Consider the following 25,467-nt stretch of genomic DNA (forward strand, 5'->3'; position numbering starts at 1 on the left):
CAACGGCAAAAGGAAGACCTTTCTCTCTCTGTCTCTCTCTCTCACTGTCCACTCTGCCTGTCAAAAATTAAAAAAAAAATAAATTAAAAAAAAAAGAATTACATACTTTTATTGATTAAAAATTAAACAAGCAAGGCAAAAAGAAAATATGAACCCATCATTCCTATGAACAAGCCCATTGAGGGGAAACCAAAGAAAGAACGAACTCTAGCTTTACAATAATAAAAGACATTTATCAGCCCACTTAGCAAACACTTCTTAGGGCAGGTGCCTTGGCACAGTAGGTTAAGTTACCTACCTCCCATATCAGAGCCACCAGTTCACGTCCCGGCTGGTTGGCTTCTGACCCAGCTCCCTGCTAATGCTCTCTGGGAGGCAGCAGGTGATGGTTAAGGGTCTTGGGCCCCTGCACCTTGGGAGACCCCGAGGGGGTTTTCCAGGCTCCTGGCTTCAGCCTGGCCCAGCCCTAGCTGTTGAGGCCATTGGGAATGAACCAGCAGATGAAAAATCTCTTTCTCTGTTTCTCCCTCTCTCTCTGTAACTCTGATAAGAGATAAATAAATCTTTTTTAAAGGTAAAAATATAAAAAGAGGGGCTGGCACTGTGGCACAGTGGGTTAAAGCCCCAGTCTGCAGCACTGGCGTCCCATATGGGCACCAGTTCGAGTCCTGACTGCTCCTCTTCCAATCCAGCTCTCTGCTGTGGCCTGGGAAAGCAGTAGAAGGTGGCCCAAGTCCTTGGGCCCCTGCACCCACCTGGGAGATCTGGAAAAAGTTTCTAGCTCCTGTCTCTGGATCAGCTCAGCTCTGGACGTCGTGGTCATCTGGGGAGTGAACCAGCAGATGGAAGACCTCTCTCTCTGGCTCTGCCTCTCTGTAATTCTGTCTTTCAAATGAATAATTCTTTAAAATATATGTGTGTGTGTGTGTATAAAGAAGTTATTGTAAAAATGGTCATATGGTGGTATAAGAAAATGTCCCATTATTTTCAGAGATATTCTGAAATATGTAAACACGCTATGTCCTTGTGCCTAGCATTTTCTCGAAGACGCTTCACCAAAGCAAACATAGGGTGCGGTGCAGAGGAATCTGTTAGTGATCTCTAAGTTGTGCTGGGTGAAGGGGAGCTTCATCCATCAAGCCAGTGCCCCTCCAGGCCCCGCAGAGCGGCAGTGCACATATCAATGAACAGATAAATGTATTGGCCTCAATGAAACAGCCGCAGAGGGGCAGGGCGGGGGTGGCGGGGCGGGGCTGGGCTGGAGCCCCGGGTGGCCACGCACGGCCCTGTCAGTGGACGCTCCAGCCTCTGGCTTGTCCCGGCCAGCCTGGCTTCAGACACACACTGCGGTATCGCTGAGCGTTTCATGAGAAGTCAAACGCGTGAGGTACTAATTTGTTTCTAATTAACCCAGCCCAGGCCCGAACCCCCGGCCCGCACGTGGGAGGCGAGCCTTTTGAAGCCTGAACCTGCTAAACCACAGGAAACGGAGCTTGCTCGTGGGCAGGCAGTTTTGCACCATTGAAGGCCTGATTAGCGCCCGGAAATCTTATCACTTTTTTCCCTACGGTTTGGGTGTGAGGGACATGAAAAACTTTTTTTTTTAAGACAACGGGAAACCATTTTCTGAAAATCCTCACCGCGTACCGGGCACTTAGTATGTGCAAAGCACAATGATTGAAATCCATGAGCAGGTGGGTCCTAGCCCATTTCACAGATGGAGGTGCCAAAGCCACCAAACCCTGAAACTCACTCGAGGGGGTTTCAAAAAGTTTGCAGAGAAAATGGAATGAGAAGGCGATGCAAATATTTTGAAACCCCCTTGTACTTTGAAAGTCTGCTAAATGATGTAACTGAGCCACTTAACATCACAAAGGGGGCCGGTGCTGTGGCCTAGAGGGTAAAGCTGCCACCCGCAGTGCCGGCAGCCCTTATGGGTTGGAGTCCCAGCTACGGCTGCTCCACTTCCGATCCAGCTCTCTGCCATGGCCTGGGAAAGCAGTGGAAGATGGTCCAAGTGCTTCGGCCCCTGCACCCTCTTGGGAGACCTGGAGGAAGCTCTTAGCTTCTGGCTTCAGATCGGTCCAGCTCCGGCCATTGTGGCCATCTGGGGAGTGAACCAGCGGATGGAAGACCTCTCTCTCTCTCTCTGCCGCTGTGACTCTGCCTTTCAAACAAATAAATAAAATCTTTTTTTTTAAATGACAGGGTAAAAAGCTCCGAGTGGGCCAGGCAGTATTTTACAGGGCACTGTGGCTCCGAGCCTCTGACAGCGCAGCGGCTACCAGCACCGCTCAACGGAAATCACAGGAGGCCACTGCACTGGGCCCCAGCAGACCAAACCAAAATGGAGTCACTCGCGCTAATGGTCCCCATCACCAAATGGAAACTAAGCTGTTTATTTGACCTTCAGACAGACCAGGGCAGAGAGCCACACAGGCCAATCCCCAGGAAGGCCAGTTTGAACCAGCGTGAACAGGAAGTCCCCTCCTGCTAACTTACAACCCAGCATGGCCCGTGCCAGCTTCAACCCGCCTCCTCCGCTCAGCTCAGCTCTATTTTTCGGTGATGTTGCCCCAATTCCTGAATCACACACAAAGAGCCAATTAGATGATTTAGCTGACCCTATGGGGATTTTGTTTTCTTTCAAAGTGGTGTAACCTCAGCCTGGCTGACCTGCGGCTCTTATGGGGCCTGAGCGTGCCCTGGCTCAGCCCCACCCTGCCAGGAAGGGGACAGGGTGGGGGCCCTGTGCCGGAGGTTTCCAGCAGGTGCAGGGGGAGGGGGCAGGGCTGCCCTCAGACCCCACAGCCACGCCTCCTCCTCGCTGCCTGGATTTACTCTTCCTTTGAATTGGTTTTTAGCACCAGTCACAGCTTTCCCTGAGGCCCCGGGCCAGGGCTTCAGGGCTTCAGCGACAGCTAATGGGTGGAGGGTGTGAAGGCAGCCAGGCACTCGGGCTCACAGCGTGGGGGCCACGGTTTGCCCTCCCCAGGGAAGGGGTCCGCCAGCAGAGACACAGGAAACAAGGAAGGTCCCCAGGTAGCCCCAGGGCCACTCCCCTGAGCTCCGAGTGTGCCTGTCCAGGGCTCACAGACCTCTGAGCCAAGGAGGTGACAAGTAGCGACTGGCGCCCCCTGGTGGTCCCTGCGGGCAGCTCCATGAAAGCTGGGTTGTGGCGCCAGTACCATAAAGGGGTGGGGTGGGGGTGCTCAGCCACAGGTTTGTGGCCCCCGAAATCTTTGGGAGCCCTGGTGACCAGGGTTGAGGGTCTGGAAGGGGACGAGGAGGAGGAGGAAAGAGAGAAAGTGCATGGAAAAGGAAAGAAAGCTGAGGAATCCTGGCTAGGAGGGCTCAGGCGCGTCCTGGGGCAGAGGGTGCAAAACTCAGGCGTCTGGGCCCCTCCCCACCCGCCCCCATCCCCAGCAGCTCCTGAGACAGGCTCCTGGACTCCAGCCTGGGGGGCTCTCCTCCCTGGAGACAGCAGAGGGAGGGCCCCTGGCTCTCCGCCTGAGTTGGTTGACCGGCTTTGTCACAGCTACTCACCAGCTGCAGCCCAGCCGGGGCATCCAGGGGGTTCTGGTACCCAGAGGCTGCCAGGAGGTGCCCCTCCTGCATCCGCCCAGCCGTGCCGTGAGCTGCTGGACGCTGTCAGGAGAGGAAGCCAGGCCCTGGGCTCAGTCACCCTGGAGTTTCCCGAGAACTTCCGGCTGCTGTCCGGGTGGCTAAGCACAACCTCCCTCTCCTTCCCTGGGTCCTGGGGCCAGGAGAGGGGAGGGCAGAGCAGGCAGCAAGTGGAGCCCCCCCCCCCAGCATGTGCGTGGAGGACAGCCCAGGGGGGCAGGCAGGCTGGCGCCCCCTACCACAGCACAGCAGCCACAGAGAGCCTGCCTGCTCTCTTCCCCAGCCAGCAAGCACTTCTGGGCAGCTCCTTCACGGCCCACAGAGACACCTGAGGGAGGGGCGCCCGGCCTGCCAGGGAAGGGGAGGAGCCCCCGGGGGCTTTGCAGCCTCCACAGGCTGAGCCCCAGTTAGACTTTTTGTAAAAGTCTGGATGTCTCCCTTTTGTTTTGAGCACAGAAGCCCTGTCTGGCCCCTTGAAGACAGAGCCTGCACTTTCTAATTTGTCCCCACAACCCCGCCCGTGTGCACACATGCCCAGGCCGGCCAAGTACCTAGGAGCCGCAAACCCCAGGGATGAGCGCCAGAACCCTTACACTTGCCACGCTCCATCCCCCCGCTGTGTCTGCCTGGCCCCAGGCCCCTTTGCCACCTGCAGGGCGATGGAATGAGAGACACCCACCTTCAGAGCCCACGCCAGTCCCTTCCTGGTTTCGGCTTCACGTCGCTCACCCGGTTTTCTCATCTGCAAACGAGGACCACGGGCTGGCTACACATGCCGGCCTGGACCTGCAGACCCAGGGCGAGTCAGGCTCTCAGCCCACTTTCTGCTGCACCAGAACACCTGAGACCGAGCTCCGGAGGTGGGGCGTCCAGGAGCTGGGAGGGCCCGGGGGACCAGGACGCAGAGGGCGCCGGCCTGGGTCGCTCTCTTCTTCCTCCCAGGAAGCCCTGCAGCCCCACCCTCCAGTCCTTAGTACGCCCCGTTACCGCCCAAGACAGCTAACAGACCGAGTTCCCAACACATGATCTTTGGGAGACACATTCACACACATTAATCACTTTATTGCTTATAAATCCATTTGATTTTTATTCCAGGCCCCGACTTGCCGGGAAGGCAGAACGAAATTCCATTTCCTTATACGGAACCCCGCTGGCTCAGGGGGAGCCCGGGAGGCAGGGGCTCCGGCTGCCTAGACAGTGGGGTGCAGGCATCTGCGGGACCCAGCTCCCACCTTGCTGAGGTCAGCTCACGTCCTGAGGGCACCCAACCTTTCTCTCCCACTGCCAGCCAACGTCACCTTGTCAGCACACCTGGCGTCGGCTCAGCGGCTGCTTCAGCACCTGATGCTGGGCAACTGATGGAGTATTTGGCTCCGGATTCTGGCGAGGGTCCCCTGGCTGCATTACAACATGGCAGACGGCGTGTCCCAGGGTGGGGCCCAGGGCCAGAGGGGACTCCGCTCACTCCAGGAGGTAGCCTGCCGTTGGGGCCAGAACCTAATTCTCTCTTCAAAGGCCCCACCACTGAGGTCCCATTGCACAGGGCAGGGACCTGTGGGGACAGACCAGGTCCAGCCCCCCCCCCATACTGCAGGGAAAAGAAGGGATGAGTGTGAGTGGGGGGAGGGGGCGTGGGGACGCAGATCACTCAGCAACTCACTGCATCCAGGAGCAATTACAACGATGGCCCTGTCCCTGCCCTGGGTGTCTTCCTCAGAGGGGCTCCCTGGCCCTTCCCTGCAGCCTTCCTGCTCACTGGCCACTGCCATCAACGTCCTCACCCTGCACTGTGAAGCTGGACACCTGGGAGCCCCCAGCTCCTCCCTGGCTGTCCCTGCCCAGGTCCTGGGCCAGGTACCGCGCCACTTGGCCACCAAAGCCACCTGCCGCAGGTGAGCCTGCCTGGGCTGCCTCCTGCGTCGCTGTTCTTCGGTCGTGTCCACTTAGCTAAGCCACGAGGTCCAGGTAATGTGGTCAAACGTTATTCTAGACGTTTCTGTGGATGATTAACGCCTACATCGGGGGCTTGGAGGAAAGCAGACAGGTAGGGAGTAGGCCTCACCCCGTGGGTCCAAGGCCCTGACCTGAAAGCAAGGAGGCTTCCACCCGCTGGCCTGTCTAGGGCCCGGGCCCCCGGCTTACCCTGCAGATTCTGGGCTGGCCACGGAGGCAGCTCCTTAACACAGATCCTGCCCCCGCCCCCACTTCCCACTACCCACACACCTCCTGTTGCTTTCCCTGCCTCTTCAACTTCAAGACAAACATCGGCAGCCCACCAGGCTCGGTGCGTGCACGGCCCCGACAGCCGGCCCCGCCTCCCGCTCGGCCTCGTGTCTTCTCCACTTTCCCGCGCACGGATTTGCCACCACGCGTTCGCACCCCCGCTCACTGCTGTCCTGAGTCCCCGGGGCCAGGCTGGGGCCCGCTCAGGCTGGGCCGGCCTCCCCGCTCCTGGCCCTTCCCTCTCCGTGGCTGGCTAAAAGCGGGCGGGTGGGGGGAGGTCCCCAGCCACGGGGTTTCAACTCGGATCCATTTGTTGAACCAATGAAAGCCGGGAAGTGCGAGCGAGCGAGTGAATGAATGAACGGAGGGAGGGATGGGCCGCCGCGGCCCGCAGCGAGCCGGAGGGGGGCGCTCGTGGCGCAGGGGGCGCCTTGGCCCGCGCGCGCCCCCCGCCCGGGACTGAGCCGGGCCGCGGGAGGGGAGGCCGGCCCCCGGCTGGACGCGCGCGCCCCGGGGCGCAGCCAGGGCGGGGGGCGCGGAGGGGGGAGGGGAGGCGGCGCCGCGGCCGCCTTTCATCCGCCCCCCCTCCGCGGTCTCTCGGAATGAAGAGTGCCCCCAGCCCGGCCGGAGCGCGCGGATGAAAGGCGGCCTCGGACCGACGGGGGAGCCTCCTCCCGCCCGGGCCGCGGAAACTGCCAGTGCCGGGGGTGTCCCGTGCGGCGCGCGCCCGCGCGCGGGAGGAGGGGGCGGCCTCGACTCGTGAGCGGTCGCCCCTGCGGGACTGGCCCCCGGCCGGCCCCCGGGCGCCCAGACGCGCCGCCGCTCTCCGGTTCGCGGGCGCGGAGCCCGAGGCCCCGCTGGCTTCGTCCCCTCCGTGCCGGGGGCCTTGGTATGCCCCAGGGGACAGATGTCTCGGGATCTTTAACATTTGGGATGCTGCAAATGCCGAAGTTAAATGAAATACCTCCGGGGAGGGCGGGCCGGGGGGAGGCCCGGGCGGCGGGGAGGCGGCCCCGACCTGCAGGTCCCGAGGCCGCGAGGCGCGCGCGGGGGGCGCGGGGGCGGGCGTCCGGCGCCGGAGCTGCCCGGGACAGGTAAGGGGGGACACGCTGGGGGCCCCGCGATCGCCGGACGAGCGGGGCGATCCATGCTGGGGGTGGCCATCCCGAGTTCCTAACCCAGGTCGCCCGCTCCCGCCTCTGCGCCCTGCGCCGGCCACCTTCCCCGCGCCTGGGCTGTCCCGGGCAGGTTCCCCAGGCCAGGACGCAGCCAGACAAAAGGAGTCGGGTCCCGGCCGGCCTGGAAGCGGAGGGCGCGGTGGGGGAGGGGAGCGGGCCGGGCCGGACAAAGGCGCCCTCCGAGAAGCCCGGGGTCCGCGGGGGAAGCGGACACGGTTCCCGGCGGGCGGGGAGGGGGTCGCGGAAGGAGACGGTGCCTGGGAGGGTCCCGGGCCGTCTGCCCCTCTTCCTCAGCGGCCGCCCGTGCGTTGCTAATTCATTGCCTCAAGTTTGGGGAATGCTCGAGGCCGCCCTCGCTGGGCGCTGCCGGGGCGACGGGCTGCGGGCCGAGACCCTCGTGGTCGGGAACTCTTAGTGCGGTGGTTCGGAGCCCGGAGGACGGACGCGGGAGCCCCCCGGGGGTCGCTCCTTGGCTCTAGGCGAAAGCCGGACGGCGGGGCGGGGGCAGCGCTCGTGCGCGGAGCCGGGACTCCAAGGACCCCGCTTCTCACCTGCCGGTGGGGGCGGCGCCCGAGTGCCGGGACTGGCCCGAGTGGACGCTGACTCTGAGAGTCCACGCTGGCCTTGGCGTACCGGGGCCGTGGGCTGGACCCAGTGGGGCGTTCTTGGCGGGAGGCTCGGCTCGCCAGCCCCCTCGCGCGCGCCTCAGGTTGTGCGGGGCTGGGAGTGCAGGCCGGGGATTCGGGGCCCCCGGTGCGCGCGCGGGTTGGTCCCCTGTTCCCCGATGATGGGGGACTGACTGGTTGGCGTCTGCGGATGCAGTTCTGAGGTGTGCAGACTTAGACGGGGGACCATGTTGATTTCTCACCAGCCTGGCGCAAACTTAGCATCTTGACTTCCACAAGTAGTACCTGTGACTGCCAGGTCGCAGCTCATCCCAAGTGTTGGCATTTACACGCTGTTGCTGGTGTGAAGCCACCCACTGCGAGGTCCTGCTTCGTGTTACCAGTTCCTGTGCCTTTTCTCTGTTAGAACTGTATTCCAATACCATTGATCTACTTACTCTCATCATTTTATTTTTTAAATCGGTACTTACTCTGTTATTTCTTGGAAAGGCAGAGAGGGAGAGAGAGAGAGATCTTCCATTCGCTGATTCTTTCCCCCAAAATGCCCGCAACAACCACGGCTGGGCCAGGCTTCAGCTAGGAGTCCGGAGCTCTATCCGCGTCTCCCACAGGAGAGACAGGGGCCAAGTGCCTGCTGCCTCCCCAGGTGTGCTAGCTGGAACTGGACCACCAGACGCTGCTGTGGGATACAGGCATTGTCTTAACTGCTGTGCCAAACACCTACCCCCATAATTTTATTTTATGCGTTAAAAAAAATCTGGTTCTAGAAACTTCCACCAGCCTCCACCTGAGCTGGTCAGGTGCAGGTCAGCCTCTCTGTTTGACTTTGGGAGAAAGTGCTCAGCCTGCAGGGGGTGGGACTGGCCTGTGGGGGAGGGTGGGGGGGTTGTCCCCTGCTAGGGCCCCTGAGAGAGGACTTGGTCAGCCTGGAGGCCTGTGGGGCTGGCCTTGTTTGCACAGAGGGTGTGTGCAGGAATGTGGAGGTGCTGAGGGGTTCTGTGTCCAGGGATGCTTGGAGAGAGGGACTTCCTCCTCCCTGTGCTTGGGGTGGGGGAGGGGAGCGAGCCAGTCCAAGGTTGAGGTGCCGGAACCTTTCCAGCCCAACGGGACAGGCGCGGTCAGCCTGGCTCCTTCCAGCCCATGGGGACAGGCGCGGTCAGCCTGGCTCCGCTTCTCTTGTGCAACATTCTGGATTCCAGACAGTCCCCAGTTTGCTTGAGGCTTCTCGGGAGAGCGGGACCTGGGGGCTTTGTGTGTGTGTGGGGGGGGGGGGGACCAGTTCTGTTTTGGTCTCTGCCCCCTTGCATTTGGAGAGTGGACTTGGGGTTGGGGGCGCAGTCATGGTGGCCCTCCTGCCAAGTAGGTGCCGGGACTGGGGTTCAGGTCTGTGCCCCGCGGTCCTTATTGTTCCTGGGGGAGAAGCCTGGCTAAAAAGAGAGGACAGCTCGGCCCCTCCCCTCTAGGACCTGGGGCCGCTACAGGTGGAACTCCAGCCTGGGCTTCCCAGTCCTGGTTCAGGGAGAAGCTGGGGCCCTGGTCTCCATCCCAGCGCGTGAGGCCCCTCCTGGCCCTTGATAGCTTTCAAACGATGAGCATTTCATTCTTCTTTTGGGAGCTTAACACACCTGGATTTCTGGAAAGGGAAACCGAGGCATCGGGCAGGCACGGGGAGCCCCTGGCACCCCAGGAGGTTGCTCCAGGATCCCCCAAGACCATGCAGACTGCTGCCTGCCTCGGGGGTGCCTCCCTGGGAGCCCCCGGCCTGGCCCGGAAGTGCAGAGGCCCTGCACTGCAGAGCGGGATTAGTTCAGGGAAGGGCTTGCTCACCTGCTCCTCCCTCTGACTCAAGTCGTAACAAGTAACCTGGCTCCCCTGGCCCGGCAGCCTGGGAGGGCCGGCCAGAGGGCCGCCGCGGCGGCGGGCGAGCGCTGTGCAGGAGCCCGGTCGGGGAGAGCGCAAGGTGGTGGGCCTGGCAGACCCCCGAGGCGACCCGCGAGGCCCCCCAGCCCCCGACCTGGGAGCCAGGGCTGTTCCCCAACTCCTGGACTAAAGACCGGAAGCAGGTGAGGGTGGGGCCGGCTGGAGCCGGACTTTGGGGCTGGGGTACGGGGACCCAGGTGGTGGCCGTGCCCGCCCCCGCCCCTTCCCCCCCAGCTCAGGTCTGGGGTACAGGGATGCTGGGGGCTGGATCGGGGAGCCTGTCCCTGTGGTTCTTCAGTTTCCAACAGAGAGGAGCTGGAACCAACAGGCCCAGGAGCTGACCGTGGGCCCCCAGTCTGAGGGGTCCCTCCTCCCTCTCTGCCCCTTCTTTCCCCCTCTGCCTGGTTTTGCGGCGGCGTTCAGCGCTGTGGGGCCCTGGACTGGGACTGGCTGTGGCTTAGTGCTGAGGGTCTGGAGGGAGGTGACCGAGGGGGGCCAGGAGGGAGCCCCCTCAGGATGTCACCTGGAATGCCTTTGTCTAAGAGCTGTGTCGGGGGCAGGGCGCAGGCTGTGGGCGCAGGAGCAGGACCCCCAGTGCTGGATGGCAGCCGGGCAGGAGCAAGGAAGCAGGGGTGCTCTGTGGCTATGAGGGTCCCCTCCAAGAGGGCCGGGGTCAGACCGAGGGGCCTTGGTGCTTTGTGATGACCCCTGTGCCTGTGAGGAAGGCGGCCCAGCGAGGCCAGCTGAGTGCCCGCAGGTAACAGGCAGGAGCAGACCGAGCCTTGGACTTTCCAGTCCTGTGCCCTTTGCCCTCCTCAGAGCAGGGAGTCCCCGGGAGTGCGGCCGGCATCTGCCTGGGACTGACGCAGGCCGGGGCGCCCCCTCCTCTGGGCCACTCTCTAGGAAGCCGGTGGCCAGGGCGCCCCAGCTTTTGAGGCAGCTCCTTGGTGGTTAATAATTAATTAGCAAGTGTGACTAATTAGCAGCTTGTCCTGCCCCACCAGCTCCTGCCTTGTCCAGGGCAGAAGGGCCCAGGGGCCAGCTGAGCCTCTGCCTTCCTGCTCTGGGCCCTGCTCCTGGCTTCTGGGAAGTGGGGGGAGGAGGCTGAGCTGCCTGCCTGTGTCCCGTTCTTATCTGCGGGAGGGAGTGCGCTTGGGGCAGGGACGAAGGCTGGGCCAACAGTCGACCTGAGGGCTGGGGCTTTCCAGAATGTGTGTGATCACGAAAGCCGTGTAAACTTTTTTTAAAAAATTTTGTGCATTCTCGAGCCTTCTCAGATAATTGATTTCCCCAGTGCAAGGTGCACCTTGTTGGCCCTGCCGCCGTGCGGGGTCCGCTTCCCCAGGGCCCACCTGGCTGTGCTGGCGGCTGCCGGAGGAGGGCTGGGGCCACCTCCCCCTGCCACAGCCCTGTGCTCTGAGGAAGCAGGATAAGCTCCAGACAGAAACTCGAGGACTTCTGGACTCTTGCTCAATGGGCTGACTCAGTGAGGAGGTGGCTGAGCGCTCGCCTTCCAGACCGCCGGGCCCCACGCCCCGCTGCAGCCAGCAGCTGCGAGGCCCTGGCCAGCCGGGACCCCGAGCAGGGGTGTGGGCAGAGGTGCTTAGGTGCCTGGTGCCCAGGAGGGCCGACACGCCCCTGGGCTTGCACCTGTGCCTGCTGGATGCGGCCCCTGTCTGGCCGGGGCAGCTTCTGCTCCACTCGCTGCCCTCCACCCTGACTCCTGGCTGCCCTGACAGACACCCCCCATCTCCCCTGGCTGTGAGGTGTCAGCCAGGCAGCCGACTCCTCCCGGAGGGTTCTCCTGGGTACAGGTGGAGGCTCAGAGCGGCACCTCCTTGCGGCGAGCAGCTGCACCTGCCGGCTAAGGAATGCCCTGGTCTAGCTACGGGGCCCAGGCCGAGTGCCCAGGACCCAGCTACTTCTGCAAGTGTCCACCCCACTGGAGCAAGCAGCAGTGCAAGGCTCTGGCCTCTGGTGGTCAGGCTGAGGGCGTCTTTCCCTCTCGGCTCCTCCCCCTTTGCTACAGGGGCCCGGCCCCCTCTGGCCCGAGAGAACGCCCACCCCAGATGGTTCTGGAAACCCAGTCCTGGCCTCCACTGCCCGGTCTCCTGCATCTTTTCCTAAGCTCTGCCAGCAACCAAGGCAGGTTAACCCAGCTTCTTTGTTACTCTTTTCTCTCGCAGCTGGGGAAGCTCCAGGCTACCTACGCATCCTGGCCCAGGCTGGGACCGGTGTCGCCCCTCCCTGCTCTGTGTCCCCTCCTCCCAGAAGCCCACCATGGAGAGTAAGGATGAGGTCAGCGACACTGACAGCGGCATCATCCTGCAGTCTGGTGAGTGTTCGGGGAAGTCCCTGTCGCCCTGGCTCCTGACCCCCTGGGTCCGGGGCTGCCCTCGCTGGGTCTCTCAAGGAGAGGGTGCAGGTGCAGGGGGGAGGGCCTGCCCTGGAGCCCACCCCCACCCCCGCCAGGGGCCTGCTCTGGAATCCTATCTGGAACGAGGATCTGCCGTGCTGGACTTGAGTCCCAGTGATTTTGAAGGAGGGGAAACATCTCACGTGGCTGTCACTCGGAAGGCCCGAGCCTGCTGGCCTGGGCTTGCCCGAGGACAAGGGAGACCGAGGGTGTGTGAGTGAGTGAGTGAGAGAGAAGTCAGAGACAGGCCGACAGGAAAACAGACAGACAAGAGACGGAGAAAGGCAGGGGCTGGGGCCGTCATGCCGCAGGTTAAGCTGCAGCCTGGGACGCAGGCGTTCCGTATCGGAGCACTTGTTTCAGTCCTGGCTGCTCCGCTCTGATCCAGCTCCCTGCTAGCGCGCCTGGGAAAGCAGCAGCAGATGGCCCAAGTCCTTAGACCCCTGCCATCCCTGCGGGAGGTGTGGGTGGAGCTCCCGGCTTCAGCTTGGCCCAGGCCTGGCTGTTGTGGCCATCTGGGGAGTGAACCAGCAGATGGACGCTCCTCGCTCGCTCGCTCACTCACTCTGCCTTTCAAATAAATCTTTTTAAAAAGAAAAACAGAGAGGACAAAGACAGAGATTGCAAGAGGCAGGAACCAGAGAGAGGAGGGGAGAAGGGCGAGGCGGAGGTGTCTGGCCGGGCACCCTCAGGTGTGCAGGTCGCCTGGTGGGTCAGCCCTTGCCCTGGAGCCAGGAGGTGGCCCAGGAGGCCTGGTGCTCTGGGGCTGCGACGTGGGCGGGGGGGAAGCTGTGTACAGGGCCGTTGGGGGTGCGCCTGGGCGATCCGCTGCGTCCAGGGGGCTTCCCATCTCTGCTTCCTTGCTGAGCCTGCGCCCCGGCCCCCTCCCCCAGGCCCTGACAGCCCGGTCTCCCCGATGAAGGAGCTGACCCAGGCAGTGCGCAAGCAGCAGAGGGCCCTGGAAGCACGCCTGGAGGCCTGCCTGGAGGAGCTGAGGAGGCTTTGCCTGAGGGAGGCGGTGAGGAGCGCGTTCTGGTGGCTGGCGGGTTCTGGTGCTCCGGTCCCTGGGGTGGACCTGACCTGAGTGCTGGGGGGGGGGGGTGGGCAGTGAGTGGGGTCCGCGTGCTCTACAGGAGCCCTGACCTGGGCACGGGAGGGGGGCAGGCAGTGGGGTTCACGTGCGCTCTAGGGGAAGTGGTCAGAGGCGGGCTGGGGACCAGATGGGAATGGGGTGGGTGGGGCTGGGTGGGCCTGGCTGGGCCTGGGCTCACTTCGCTTCCCCCCACCTCCCACCCCCAGGAGCTGACGGGCAGCTTGCCTGCAGAGTTCCCCCTGAAGCCAGGGGAGAAGGCCCCCACGGTGCGCCGCAGGGTCGGCGCCGCCTACAGACTGGCCGAGTGGGCCCTGCACCGGGAGGTGAGTGGCCCCGGTAGCCGTCGGTCTTCCCGCCTGCCTGGTCACTGTGGCTCTGCCCTGCACGCCCATTGCAGGTGCCCCACGTGTGGTCACCGTGGACGGGAGAGAGGCTGACACCTTTGGGAGCCTGGCTTGGCCTTGGGCGGAAGACCTTGGCAGAGAGGCGGGGCCGGCTCAGACAGGCTTCTCTGGTCGCCAGGGCTGTGCCGCTTCTCAGCCAACAGGACGGAGGCTGGGGTGGCTCCGGCCCCTGCGTCCTTCCCATGGGCTCGCCCGCCCGGCCCTCTGGGGCAGGAGGGAAAGTGTCCCACTTGGCTGCCTGCCCTCCTGGCTCCGCAGGTGGCCCGAGCCAGCTCCTGGTGTCTGGCCGGGCACCCTCAGGTGTGCAGGTCGCCTGGTGGGTCCCACCTGGGGCCCCACGCCTGCCCTTGGGCCAACCCTACCACTTCCCCCTCTGCTCCACGTCTGGACGCCGCCGTCTCCTGGGCCCCCCGGAGCCTCACACGCACCCCTCCCCCCAGGACCCCCTGAGCAGCCTGGAGCGCCAGCTGGCCCTGCAGCTGCAGATCACCGAGGCGGCGCGGCGCCTGTGCCTGGAGGAGAACCTGGGCCGCCAGGCCCGGCGGCAGCGGAAGCAGGTGGTGCTGCAGGAGGAGAGGAAGCTGCAGGAGCTGCAGCGCTGCCTGGGCGAGCGGAGGCGCAGCAGCGAGCCCCCGCCGGCGCCGGGCCCAGGTGAGCCGCATGGCTGTCTGCGGCGTGCGCCGCTGCTCCCCGTGGGGAAACCTGCTTCCTGGGGCCGCTTGGACCCCATCTTTCCTCTCTGCCACCCCTCCGCCAAGCATTACCCACCTGGGAAGCCCTCCCCGCATCTCAGAAAACACCCCCATTCTGCATCTTCAGAACACTCACGGCCTACGAGACAGCATTCCCCGGGCTGCCCGGAGCTCAGTCCCAGGGCTGCCTCAGCTGGAATGTTCCAGACCCCTGGCTTGTCTGGGTCAGCGGAGTGTGGGGCCCGTGTGAGCCCCAGGCTGAGTTGAGGCCTTTCCCCTGGCCTGGGTTAGGCAGCGCAGGGCCCCACGGCCACTCGTGGGTCGTTTAGGGCTCAACCCAGCACCTCCAGGGCCACACCCATAATCCCTTAAGTATATGGCGCCCTCCACGTCTGTGCTGTGCCCTTGTGCACCTGTCATTGCATCCCTGGGACCCTGGCTGTGGGGACCCGGTGGTCGCTCAGGCCCGGGGCCAGCAGCTGGTGTCAGTGGGTTCCGCCCAGGTTAGCTCTAGCAGGTGCTTCGAGCTCTGAGGTGTGACTGCTTTTCCTTTCCCTGACCCAAATCCAGCTGCTCAGGTCAGGACTTGCCGCCTTCCATTGCTCCATCCGGTCCCCATCGTGGCAGCCAGGGCACGGCCCTGCTCCCCAGGCCTCCCGTGCTGCTCCATGGCCTCCCCAGCTGCATCCAGGGGAATTGTGATGGGGCCTGGGGCTTGGCTTGGGGACTGCAGCTCCCCACACACAGGCTCCTGTCCCTGGCTGGGACCACGGCAGCCCACTGAAGGCCTGTCGGGTCCTGGTGCCCCTGACCCGGCTGGAGCAGGTGTCCCATGAGTCCCTGCTGTCCTCCGCGGTCTCTAGGGTGGAAAGTGTGGGGCCAGACTCTCCCAGGTCACCCCCAGCAGGCAGGAGTGGACAACAAGGGAGGAGGTTCCTGCAAGTAATGACAGCAGACTCAGTAAATCCAAAAGGCTGTGCGGCTGGCCCAGCCTGGAGTCCCAGCTCTGACGCTCACCCATAATCCCTGGGAAATCCGCAGAGGCTGCCTTGTGTGTGCTCCGAGAGCGCCTTCGGGGTGGTACAGCGTGGCCCCGTCCCAGCTGCTCTGAGCCCGGCTGTTCCCCTGCAGCCTGGCTCTGCTCCGCACCTCCTCTGCGCCCCCCCCACACACCCCGTGCTGCTGCAGCTGCGGGGGGCAGGGCACCTTCTGCCTGTGCTGGGGCTGGCGTCAGGGTGTCAGTTTGCTGACGTCATCGTGATGGATGACGTGGGCGCAGGCCTGGACGTGCCCAGGGCCCTGGTTTAACGCTGAGGTTCTACAACCATGTCGGGACGCTGGGCCCAGGGGGAGAGAGCTGTGGGGAGGAGTCCCTGGTGCGGCTGCCAGGCTCCCAGATCAGGCCTGGAGTCCCTTCCTCCCCGGCTCCGGTCCTGGGGGCCGAGGTCCTGGGTTCCAGCGTCCTGCCTTGGGAGCGCAGGTGGGGGCCTTTCCAGACAAGTGACTCCTGATCTGTGGCTCCTCTTGCCCAGCTGTGTTCTCTAAGAAAGGAGGAAGTAGAGAGGACTGATAATTAGTGTGTAGCTGAAAGCTGGTTTTAATTAAACGGGGGTAGGGGAGAGAGAGAGAATAAAAAAGAGCAAAGCAACTCAAAAATTAAAAAGCCCCAAACTGGAAACTACCTGCCCTCACCTCCACACAAGAGTTATTCAGTGTATGGCCAGCGCCGCGGCTCACTAGGCTAATCCTCCGCCTTGCGGCGCCGGCACACCAGGTTCTAGTCCCGGTCGGGGCGCCGGATTTTGTCCCAGTTGCCCCTCTTCCAGGCCAGCTCTCTGCTGTGGCCAGGGAGTGCAGTGGAGGATGGCCCAAGTGCTTGGGCCCTGCACCCACATGGGAGACCAGGAGAAGCACCTGGCTCCTGCCTTCGGATCTGCACAGCACGCCGGCCGTGGCGGCCACTTGGGGGGTGAACCAACTTAAAAGGAAGAACTTTCTCTCTAACTCTGCCTGTCAAAAAAAAAAAAAAAAAGTCACTCAGTGTGGGCGGTGACTTGTGCCAGGTGGAGGTGACTGGCACTGTGCAGGTGGCAGGGGGCAGTGCTGAGCCTGAGGGGCGCCGCCCAGCACACACCTGTCTCAGGAGTAGAACGGGTGCTCCCAGCCTGTGGATGGGTGGCACCAGCTTTTCTGCTAGGATTCCTGCAGTGGTGGAAAGTCTGTGTCCGTGCTTTCCAGTGTGGTAGCCACTCGCCGCGTGCGGCTGGTGAGCATTTGACCCGTGCCTCGTGTGCAACTGAGGAGCCGACTGATTTTGAGAGAGTGAGCGAGTGAGCTCTCATCCGTTGGTTCGCTCTCCACATACTCACAGTAGCCCACACACAGGGCTGAAACCAGAAGCCAGGAACTCGGTGCAGGTCTCCCATGTGGGTGGCAGAGACCCAAGTACTGGCTCCCAGGGTCTGCGTTAGCAGGAAGCTGGGGTCAGGAGCCATAGCCTGTGTGGGACTCCGCCACTGAGATGGGACGCAGGCACGTTAACTGGCTTCTCGACCGCTAAGCCCGATTCCTGCCCCAGAACTGGATTCTTTTATTATTATTAAGACTTATTTATTTATTTATTTGAAAGGTAGAGTTAGAGAGAGACGAGAGAGAGAATCTTTCATCCTCTGGTTCATTCCCCAAAAGGCCTCAACAGCCCGGTCTGTGCCAGTCAGGAGCCAGGAGTTTGTCCCGGGTCTCCCACGTGGGTGCAGGGGCCCAGGGACTTGGACCATCTTTCCAGGCACAATAGCAGGGAGCTGGCTCCGAAGTGGAGCAGCCAGGAGTCGAACCAGTGCCCATACGGGATGCCAGCGCTGCAGGCAGTGGGTTAACCTTCTACGCCACAGTGCTGGCCCCCTGGGAACTGAATTCTACATTTCATTTAATTTTTGTGGAAGGAGGCACACGGGGCTGGTGGCTACCGTGTTTGGCAGGGCCACCCCTGCGGCTGCACAGAGCAGGCTCCCTGGCCTCAGGCCTCCTCCTGCTGCTGGCAGGGCATGGTGGAGCAGGTGCTGGGTGGGCGCCGGGAACAGCCCCCACCTCTCCCAACCCCTGCCCCCGCCGCAGCATACTATCTGGCCCCTCCATTGTTGATCTGCTGGGTTTTATAAAAATTAGGGGTGACAGGGAGTGATGCCTGTCTTCCCTGGTCATTTATTTAAACCAAAACACGTTACTGGGCCATGACGGTAACGGTTCCTCCATTTCTTCAACCTGACGTTTGTGAAAAGCCAAAACCTGGCCGGCACCGCGGCTCACTAGGCTAATCCTCCGCCTGTGGTGCCAGCACCCCGGGTTCTAGCCCCGGTTGGGGCGCCAAATTCTGTCCCGGTTGCTCCTCTTCCAGTCCAGCTCTCTGCTATGGCCCGGGAGTGCAGTGAAGGATGGCCCAAGTGCTTGGGCCCTGCACCCGCATGGGAGACCAGAAGGAAGCACCTGGCTCCTGGCTTTGGATCTGAGCAGCACGCCGACCGCAGTGGCTATTTGGGGGGTGAACCAACAGAAGGAAGATCTTTCTTTCTCTCTCTCTCTCTAACTCTCACTGTCTAACTCTGCCTGGCGCAAAAAAAAAAAAAAAAAAAAAAAAAAAAAAAGTCAAAACCATTACTCTCCAGGTTTCCGTGACAGATCCCAGGCGGGGAAGCGAGACCCGCCCAGAGGGTGTCACAGTCAGGTTCCGGGGCCACGGGAAGCTCACGGGGCCGGTCACTCTGCAGTCAGACACGGCTCCTTGCCCAGGGCGCTCTACAGACGGTCGCTAACCTTTCTCCGGGGCTCAGATATCGGATCTGCAGGCCTGGGGGCCACGAGGCATCTATCTCTGCCATGTTAGTGCTAACGCAGCCAGGCACTGCGAAAACAAACGCCAAACCGTGGCTGTGTTCCAATAAAGCTTTATTTATAAAACGGGGCTGGAGGGGCCTCCCTCGCCCCCGGCTCTTGTGCGCCAGCCCCTGCTGTGAGGGCACCAGCGTGGTCGGAGCCGCTGCCTTTCCCGGTGCTGACCTGTGTGTCCGAGGCTAGCGGGAGAGCCCAGGCCGGCGGGTCTGTGTTGAGAGCACAGACCCCGTCAGGCTGTCGGGGGTGAATTCTGGCTCTCACACCTTTCGACGGTTGGCGTACCCCTGAGAACTCACCCGTGCGACGGTTTCCGCAGCCGGCACGCTGCGGTGAGAGGATGCCATGTAGGAAGTGCTTAGCTGAGCCCTGAGACCGTGGAGAGACGCGAGTCTTCCTCTCCTCTCCTTGGTTCTCACACCCGGGTACAAGATTGCGTGAGTCCATCCGGGTCCCGGCAGGTTCCTTTGCTCAAGGGTGATGGCGAAATGAGTTCCCTGTGATTTCCTGGGTGACAGGAAACACCACCCTCTCTGTCCGTCAGGACTGCGTCTCCCACAGAGGACCCTCCGCGGGGGCCGGCTGGCCAGACCCTGCCTGGCAGGGCCGCCGCTCGGATTCCCACCTGCTCTCGTGTTCCTGGACACCCAGGAGTGCTCAGCTGTGGGGGCCTCTGGCTGAGTTGTGTTTGCAGTGTGGGAAGATGACAGAACAGACGGCTTCTTGCTGCTCCCTCGATGCACAGGCGATGGCCAGGGTTAAAATCGCGGCTCCTTGCTCCCACCCCTGATTTCTGATTTTTTTCCCACTTCCAAGTAACAAGTTCAAATCCGGTGTATATTTAGCACACAGTGGGTATTTCTAGGTATGGGCGCTGTGCTGGGGGAGGGGTCGGGGCTGGGCCACTCGGGACTGTGGTCGTGCGTGTCTATGGGTTCATCTCACCTCCCTCTCTCCTGGACTTTGCAGAGCTCAGTGCCTCCGACGACAGCTCCCTGTCCGATGGGCTGCTTCTGGAGGAAGGTGAGAGGCACAGCTGGAGCCAGGCCTCAAGACCGGTCATTTTACAGGGGAGGGGAGGCGCGATCTGGCAGAGCCCCAAGCACCCCTGCCTCTCCTTGGGGCTTTCCCGCACAGTGAGAGGGTCAGGTCAAGGAGCCCTTGATACAGAAGGCGCCACTGAGGGCGGGGACGCGAGTCTAGACACCAAGAGCTCTGTTTACGAACCCTGAGCCTGCCGGGGTCAGTGCCACAGCCCTGCCCAGGGGAGCGCCCAGGCCAGTAAGGAAGTGGGAACGTGGGTGTGGCAGGGACTAGGGAGAGAGGTAAACAGGTGGCAGGCGCAGCACCTGGAGCGGAGCTTTGGGAGTGGAGTGATGTCAACCCCGGTGGGGGGGGGGGGCTTCTTGAAGGAGGCGGTGTAGAACAGGGCTGTGGGAGGGAGGGAGGGAGGGAGGGAGGGAGGGGAGGAGGAGAAACCAGGTCCTGAGTGTCTGGAGCTAGCGCCTGGCCTGGTTGCAGTTGGACAAGCCAGCTGGGGAGGGAGAGCAAGGGCGGCTGTGGAGGTTGTTGCCCAGCCGGTTCCTCCAGCCCCAGCCCTCAGCAGCGCTCTCCCCCCACCCTGCAGAGGAATCCCAAGTGCCAAAACCTCCCCCGGAATCCCCAGCCCCAGCTCCCCGGCCTCTGCCACCCCAGAGCCTGGAGGGGCTGCAGCTGACAGGACCAGAGACCGGGGGCCTGGAGCGGGCCCCCATCCAGAGCAGTCCCTGGAAGGAGACCAGCCTCGACCACCCCTACGAGCGGCCCAGGAAGTCCACTGAGCCCAGTAGCGAGTCCAGGTCAGCGTGGGGAGCACCGTGGCCGGGCAGGGGCCGGGCGGCCGGGTGCTGGGGCAGGCGGTGGAGCCGCCGTGCCGCCATCCTGCCACCGACTGCTCTCCGATCCCTTTGCAGCAGCCCTGCCACCACGCCGCAGGACGGGCCCAGCGTCCCCAGCACGTGGCTACTGGAGCCGGCCACCTACCGCGTGCTTCCGGTCCGCAGCATTCCTGGCCAGCTCCAGGGCCGCACCAGCGCCCCCGCCACGCCCGAGATGCAGGGACGGAGGGGCCAGTCGCAGTCCCTGAGGTAAGGGACGGTGCACCCCGGGGAGGTGGGGTGCCAGGCGTCCAGGGCTTACAGGACACACCCTGAGTGACATGCCGCCGGTGCTGCGGCTTGTCCGTAAGTCGACTTAGTCGCGTCGCAAAAGAGGCTGTGCCAAGAGGAGTCCCCATGGGACAAGCCGTTTCCGTCCAGGCTCTGGCTCTGCCTTTTTGCGTCGCTTGGGGCCAGTTCCCCTCCCCCCTTGCCCCGTCCGCTTGTGCTGGTTTGTTCGGGTCACTGGCGAAGGGCGGATCACTCCTGCAGCCGGTGTGCAGTTGATCCTCGTGGTTCCGAGTTCCTTCTTTTCTTTCTTTTTTTTTTTAAAAAAGATTTGTCTATTTGAAAGGCAGAATTGGGGGGGGGGGAGAGAGAGAGAGATCTTCCCTGCTGTTTCACTCCCCAGATGACCACATGAGTCGGGGCTGGGTCGGGCCAGAGCCAGGAGCTTCCTCCAGGCCTCCCACGCGGGTGCAGGGGCCCTGGGACTTGGACCATCTTCCACTGCTTTCCCAGGCACGCTAACAGGGAGCTGCATAGGAAATGGAGCAGCCGGGACACAAACCGGCGCCCATTGGGGTGCCGGCATGGCAGGCAGAGGCCTAACCTGCTAGGTCACAGCGCCGGCCCCCGCAGTAGTTATTTCTGTAAAGTTGCTGTAAATATTGAGCCATTGGCCAGGGGAAATATGGGGTAGGTTCCTGCATCGCAATGCTTTTCCTCAATTGACTCACTCGCCAGAGCTGGGCCAATCCAATGCTTGGAGCCTGGAGATTCTTCCAGGTCCCCCACATGGGTGCAGGGTACCCAAAGACCTGGGCCATCTTCCACTGCTTTCCCAGGCCATAGCAGAGAGCTGGATAGGAAGTGCAGCAGCCAGGACTAGAACCAGCGCCCATGTGAGATGCTGGCACTGCAGGTGGCGGCTTTACCCGCTGCTCCACCGTGCTGGCCCCATCAACTCCTATTTTGGGCTGTTCTGCCAATATCCTTAAATGACCATGAGTGCACTGTGTACATGGATTTGAAATGGTAAGTAAATTTTAGCAACTAGGAAAATTTGCCAATACTGGATCTGCGAACGATGAGAATCACCTGTGTGGTCCTGTCCAGGTCACCGGCTACTGGGCAGTAGTTTGAGAGGCTGAGTGATGGCTGGCAGCAGTGGGCGTGGGGCACCCTCAGAACATCGTCAGTCTGTTTGAGGGGCAGCACTAGACTGGGTGCAGCTTGGGAGAGCTGTTCTCCAGTGAAGCAGGATGCTAACAGTTTATGTACTACCCGTGTCAGTGTGTACTGCCTTTATGCACACTGTGTGAGTTAGCAGGGTGAGGAGTGGACTGCAGCCCTGGCCGGTCCCAGCCGCATGCTGCCGCCCTGTGCACCGCACACCAGCATGCGTGCATTCAAGTTAGATGCCCTGAGCGTCTGCCGGCACCAACCCCGGCCGTGAAATGCCACTGCACGTGGTGTGCCTCGGGGGCTGAGACTGTGAGTGAAGCACACAGAGAGGGAAGGCGGCCGTCTGCACATTAGGCATTTGCTCTGAGGAGGTCTGGCCTTGGCTTTGACCAGGTGCTAGGCCGCCTGCCTCACCCGTGTTAACTCATCCCCTCCTGGTGTGGTGTTTCTGCCCCCAGAAACAAATGGAATGAAAAGATAAGCTTATTTGGTGCAGAAAAAAAAAAAATCAAAATCAGTGCAGTGTTTCCCTAATCCTCACTGTCCAAGAACCTTTTTTCGAAAGATTTATTGTATTTCTTTGGAAGAGTTACGAAGAGAGGTAGAGACACAGAGAGATCTTCCACCTGCTGGTTCACTCCCCAAGTGGCCGCAACACAGGAGCCAGGAGCTGCTTCTGGTTCTCCCACAAGGGTGCAGGGGCCCAAGCACTTGGGCCATCTGCTGCTTTCCCAGGTGCATTAGCAGGGAGCTGGAGCAGCCAGGACTCGAACCGGTGGCCATGTAGGACGGCGGCGCTGCAGGCAGTGCTATTTGTCTTGCTTTCCCCTCCAGGGTGGACTCCTTCCGGGCGGGGCCGGAGGGCCGGGGCCGCAGCGCCTTTCCGCGCCGCCGCCCCACGCACTACACCGTGACCGTGCCAGAGTCCTGCTTCCCCGCGGCCAAGCCCCCGCTGCCCCACGCCGCCTGCCACTCCTGCTCGGAAGACAGCGGCTCCGACGTCTCCAGCGTCTCCCACCCCGCCTCGCCGGGCGGCAGCAGCCCCGACATCTCCTTTCTGCGGCCCCTGTCCCCGCCCGAGCTGCCTCGCCACCGCGGGGCCTGGGGACCGGCCAGCGGCAGGGAGCTGGCCGCCCACTACCCCAGGGTGCTGCTGCCTGCCGGGTACCTCCCGGCCGGGCGCTACGTGATGGTGGCCGAGGGCCATCCGCCGCCCGGAGAGTGGGAGCTGCGCCGCGCCGCCTACGACGCCGAGGCCGCCCCCCTGCGCTACCCGCGGCCGGTGCCCGCCCACGGCCGCATCGTGCGGACGCCCTCCCTGAAGGACAGCCCCGCGGGCCGGGGGCTCAGCAAGGCCGCCGTCTCAGAGGAGCTCAAATGGTGGCACGAGCGGGCGCGCCTCCGGAGCGCGCGGCCGCACTCGCTGGACCGCCAAGGGGCCTTCCGGGTCAGGAGCCTGCCCCTCGGGAGAGAGGGCTTCGCAGGAGCTCTGGGGCCCCGGACTCAGGTATGGCTGCGCTGGGGGCGGGGGTAGTGCAGGGACAGGGGGCGGTTCTAGCTGTGCCCAGGGTACAGCCTGCTGTCAGCTGATGCCGCCCTGGGCCGACAAGCCGCAAAGTAACTTCCTCTTGGCTTTGGCAGGTGCCCTCCCTGTGCACCCCCTAACGTCACATGTGTGTGCGGCTCAGGTCCTTGTAGGCTGCTGAGCCTTTTCCCTGCCTAGGCACGATCCAGTCTCATCCAGTCCCATCCAGTTAGCCTCAGGGCCCCAGGCAGAAGCAGTCTGGAAATGGGGTGGCAGAGCCAGCCCTGGACACTGCCTGTCCCTGCACTCCCTGCTGAGCCGATGGTGGTGCAGCTAAGAGCTCAGGCCCTCGGCCGGGCCACCAGGCTGCTCACAAGCCCTGTGACCCGACAGCAGACCTCTACCTGCCCCTCTGTAAGGCAGGAGGAGTCGAGTGCCTATCGCATAGGGCTGTTAGGAGTTAAAGTGACTGGAGCCATGCGTAGTGGGTACTAATAAGTGATACGATCGTCACCAGGCCCCAGGCCGGGCGCCAGGCTGGTGGGTGGCAGATAGGACAGAGCACGCGGATGTGGGGCGGAGGGCGGCCTTGGTTTCTGTGGATCCAGTTTCTTCATCCTGGACCGGAGATAACACATGAATCCCGCCTTTATTCGCCCTGCTCGCGGGGGACGTGCCCCAGGAGTTCCCAACAGGCTGCGCCTTTGAGACCCCGGATTGCCAGCAGCCCAGCTGCGTGTCCCTCCCCCACCCCCAGCTCTCTGGGCTGCAGCTGGCGTCCCAGGCCGGCAGCACCTGGCCTGGTCCCAGGCCGCACCCTCCAGCTGACATACGCCTCCTTCCTGCGAGCTTGGGCGCGCTCTTGGCCCAGGCCTGATGGGGAGGGTGGGGAGGAGGCGCAGGGAGCCCGTCACACCCGCAGGAACCCGGGTGGGAGACAGCCGTGGCGCCTCCTGGGGAGCGGGGCTGCGCGGAGAGAGCTCACCTGTCCTTTCTCTCTGACCCTCGCAGGTGCCCACCGTGTGCGTGCTCCGGAGATCGCCTGAGGGCGCCCCCATGCAAGTGTACCTGCCTGAGAACGGAGAGCTCATCAGCCAGGTGTAGCCCTGGGCGCCCGAGCCGAGCCGGGCAGGACTGCACCCCCTGGGGCCGGGGCCGGGACCCCACCTGTCAGTGCCTCCTCAGCTCCCCGCCCCCATCGCAGGCCGATGACCGGAGCTGAGACCTCTCCTTTTTTTTTTTTACACGGTATTCTCAGCAGCCTTGCCCTGGGGGTCTGCCTGTTTGTGGCCTGTCCCCAAGACCCCTGTGATGGGACTGGGCTCCCTCTCCCCTTTCTGGCCTCTGGAACGTCAGGCCTTGCCTGTGTGATGGACAGCGTCGGTCTCCGTATTCAAGACGAGTGGCAGGGATGTGCCCCGCGGAGTCGGCCGGTCTGGGACTCCCTCAGCTGCTGTGCGCCCGGTTCAAGGACTCCCTGGAGAGCAGCCCCTGGCCACCGTCCTGCACACACTTGACTCTGCCTGACTCTGCTGTTTCCCCGGTCTCTGGGGACCGTAGGCTGGGGTGGGGGGGACCGCCCTCCCTCTGTAATGTGCTCCATGATGCACACCCAGTGCCGGGGAGAGGTCAGCACTGTCCCCTGACCCTGCCATTTCCTGTTCCCGTAAAGCCCCCCTTCGGGGCCCCAGCCCCAGTCACCTCTCTAGGCCCCGTGGGCCCTCAGCCCAGGCTGAGTGAGGGCTTGCAGCCTCCCGCCTCCCGCGGCCTCTCCTCATCACCACCCTGGAGGCGATACTTGACACTTTGAGGAAGGCACCCCTCCTGGACACGCTTCTGGTGGCGGCGCCGCCTGCTCCCCGCCCAGCCACACTTGTGCTCTGAGAAAGCCCCGGTGTACGCCCTGGGGGTGCCCGTGCCCTGGGGGTGCCCGTGCCCGAGACGGGCTGGCCTTTCCAGGGGCGTGAGTGACGGTGCCAGCTGCTGAGACGAGGCCACGCCTGTGAGCTGCCGTCCCTGGGGCTCTCATGCTAGGGCCCCCTTTGCTGCAGGTCAGCTCCCCAGGTGGGGGTCCTGCTTCAGTGCAGAAGTGCCCTGTTGAGGCCAGGAGGGGAGGGAGAGTGGCCTTCTGGGTCTTCCTGTGCCCGCGTCCCCTGCACTGGAACAGGTCCCGAGTGTAGCAGAGCTGTGGCATAGCCAGGGCCGCCCATGCCTGACCCAGCAGAGCCGTGCTTCTGTTGGACAAAGCAGCAGAGCCGACTGCACAGGGGCTTCCTGGGAGACCCGGGCAGGGAGGGGGCAGTGGTGGCGAGGGGACGCACTGCAGCCAGCCCCGCCTTTGGGCCGGCTCTACCTTCCATTACACTGACCCGTCTGCCTCTAAGCCCCTTCCCCAGTGCCCAGCTGCGCCTCCCCCGGGTCCTCGAAGGAGCACACCTGACTGACACTCCTTAAATCGCTGCTGGCTCCTGCGTAGCCACTGCACACAGCCAGGCCTTTGGCTGGAACTGTGGGTCTGGCGCCACCCAGCTCAATAAAGTCTGTTCTTTGTGATTGGC

General features: G+C 62.9%; 1 protein-coding gene across 4 annotated transcripts; it reads left to right on the plus strand.

The window, feature by feature from the left end:
• The first annotated feature begins 6,424 nt into the window (after positions 1-6,424).
• On the plus strand, positions 6,425-25,467 carry INAVA (innate immunity activator). 4 transcript variants are annotated; one of them, XM_051821097.3, is made up of 10 exons: positions 6,528-6,941; positions 11,758-11,906; positions 12,881-13,005; positions 13,287-13,403; positions 13,925-14,135; positions 19,031-19,084; positions 19,689-19,899; positions 20,014-20,187; positions 22,219-22,891; positions 23,921-25,467. In XM_051821097.3, the coding sequence occupies exons 1-10, from the start codon at positions 6,739-6,741 to the stop codon at positions 24,011-24,013; spliced, it is 2,010 nt and encodes a 669-aa protein (XP_051677057.2). In that variant the 5' UTR covers positions 6,528-6,738; the 3' UTR covers positions 24,014-25,467. The 4 variants fall into 4 exon arrangements, with proteins under 4 accessions (XP_089168195.1, XP_051677057.2, XP_051677058.1 ...); XM_051821098.3 differs by lacking the exon at positions 6,528-6,941 and adding an exon at positions 9,554-9,714; XM_089312068.1 differs by lacking the exon at positions 6,528-6,941 and adding an exon at positions 9,554-9,714 and having other exon boundaries at positions 12,910-13,005.

The sequence above is a fragment of the Oryctolagus cuniculus genome, chromosome 13 (genome assembly GCF_051225735.1).
Source record: "Oryctolagus cuniculus isolate XC-2025 breed Fujian yellow rabbit chromosome 13, ASM5122573v1, whole genome shotgun sequence".
NCBI lineage: Eukaryota > Metazoa > Chordata > Mammalia > Lagomorpha > Leporidae > Oryctolagus > Oryctolagus cuniculus.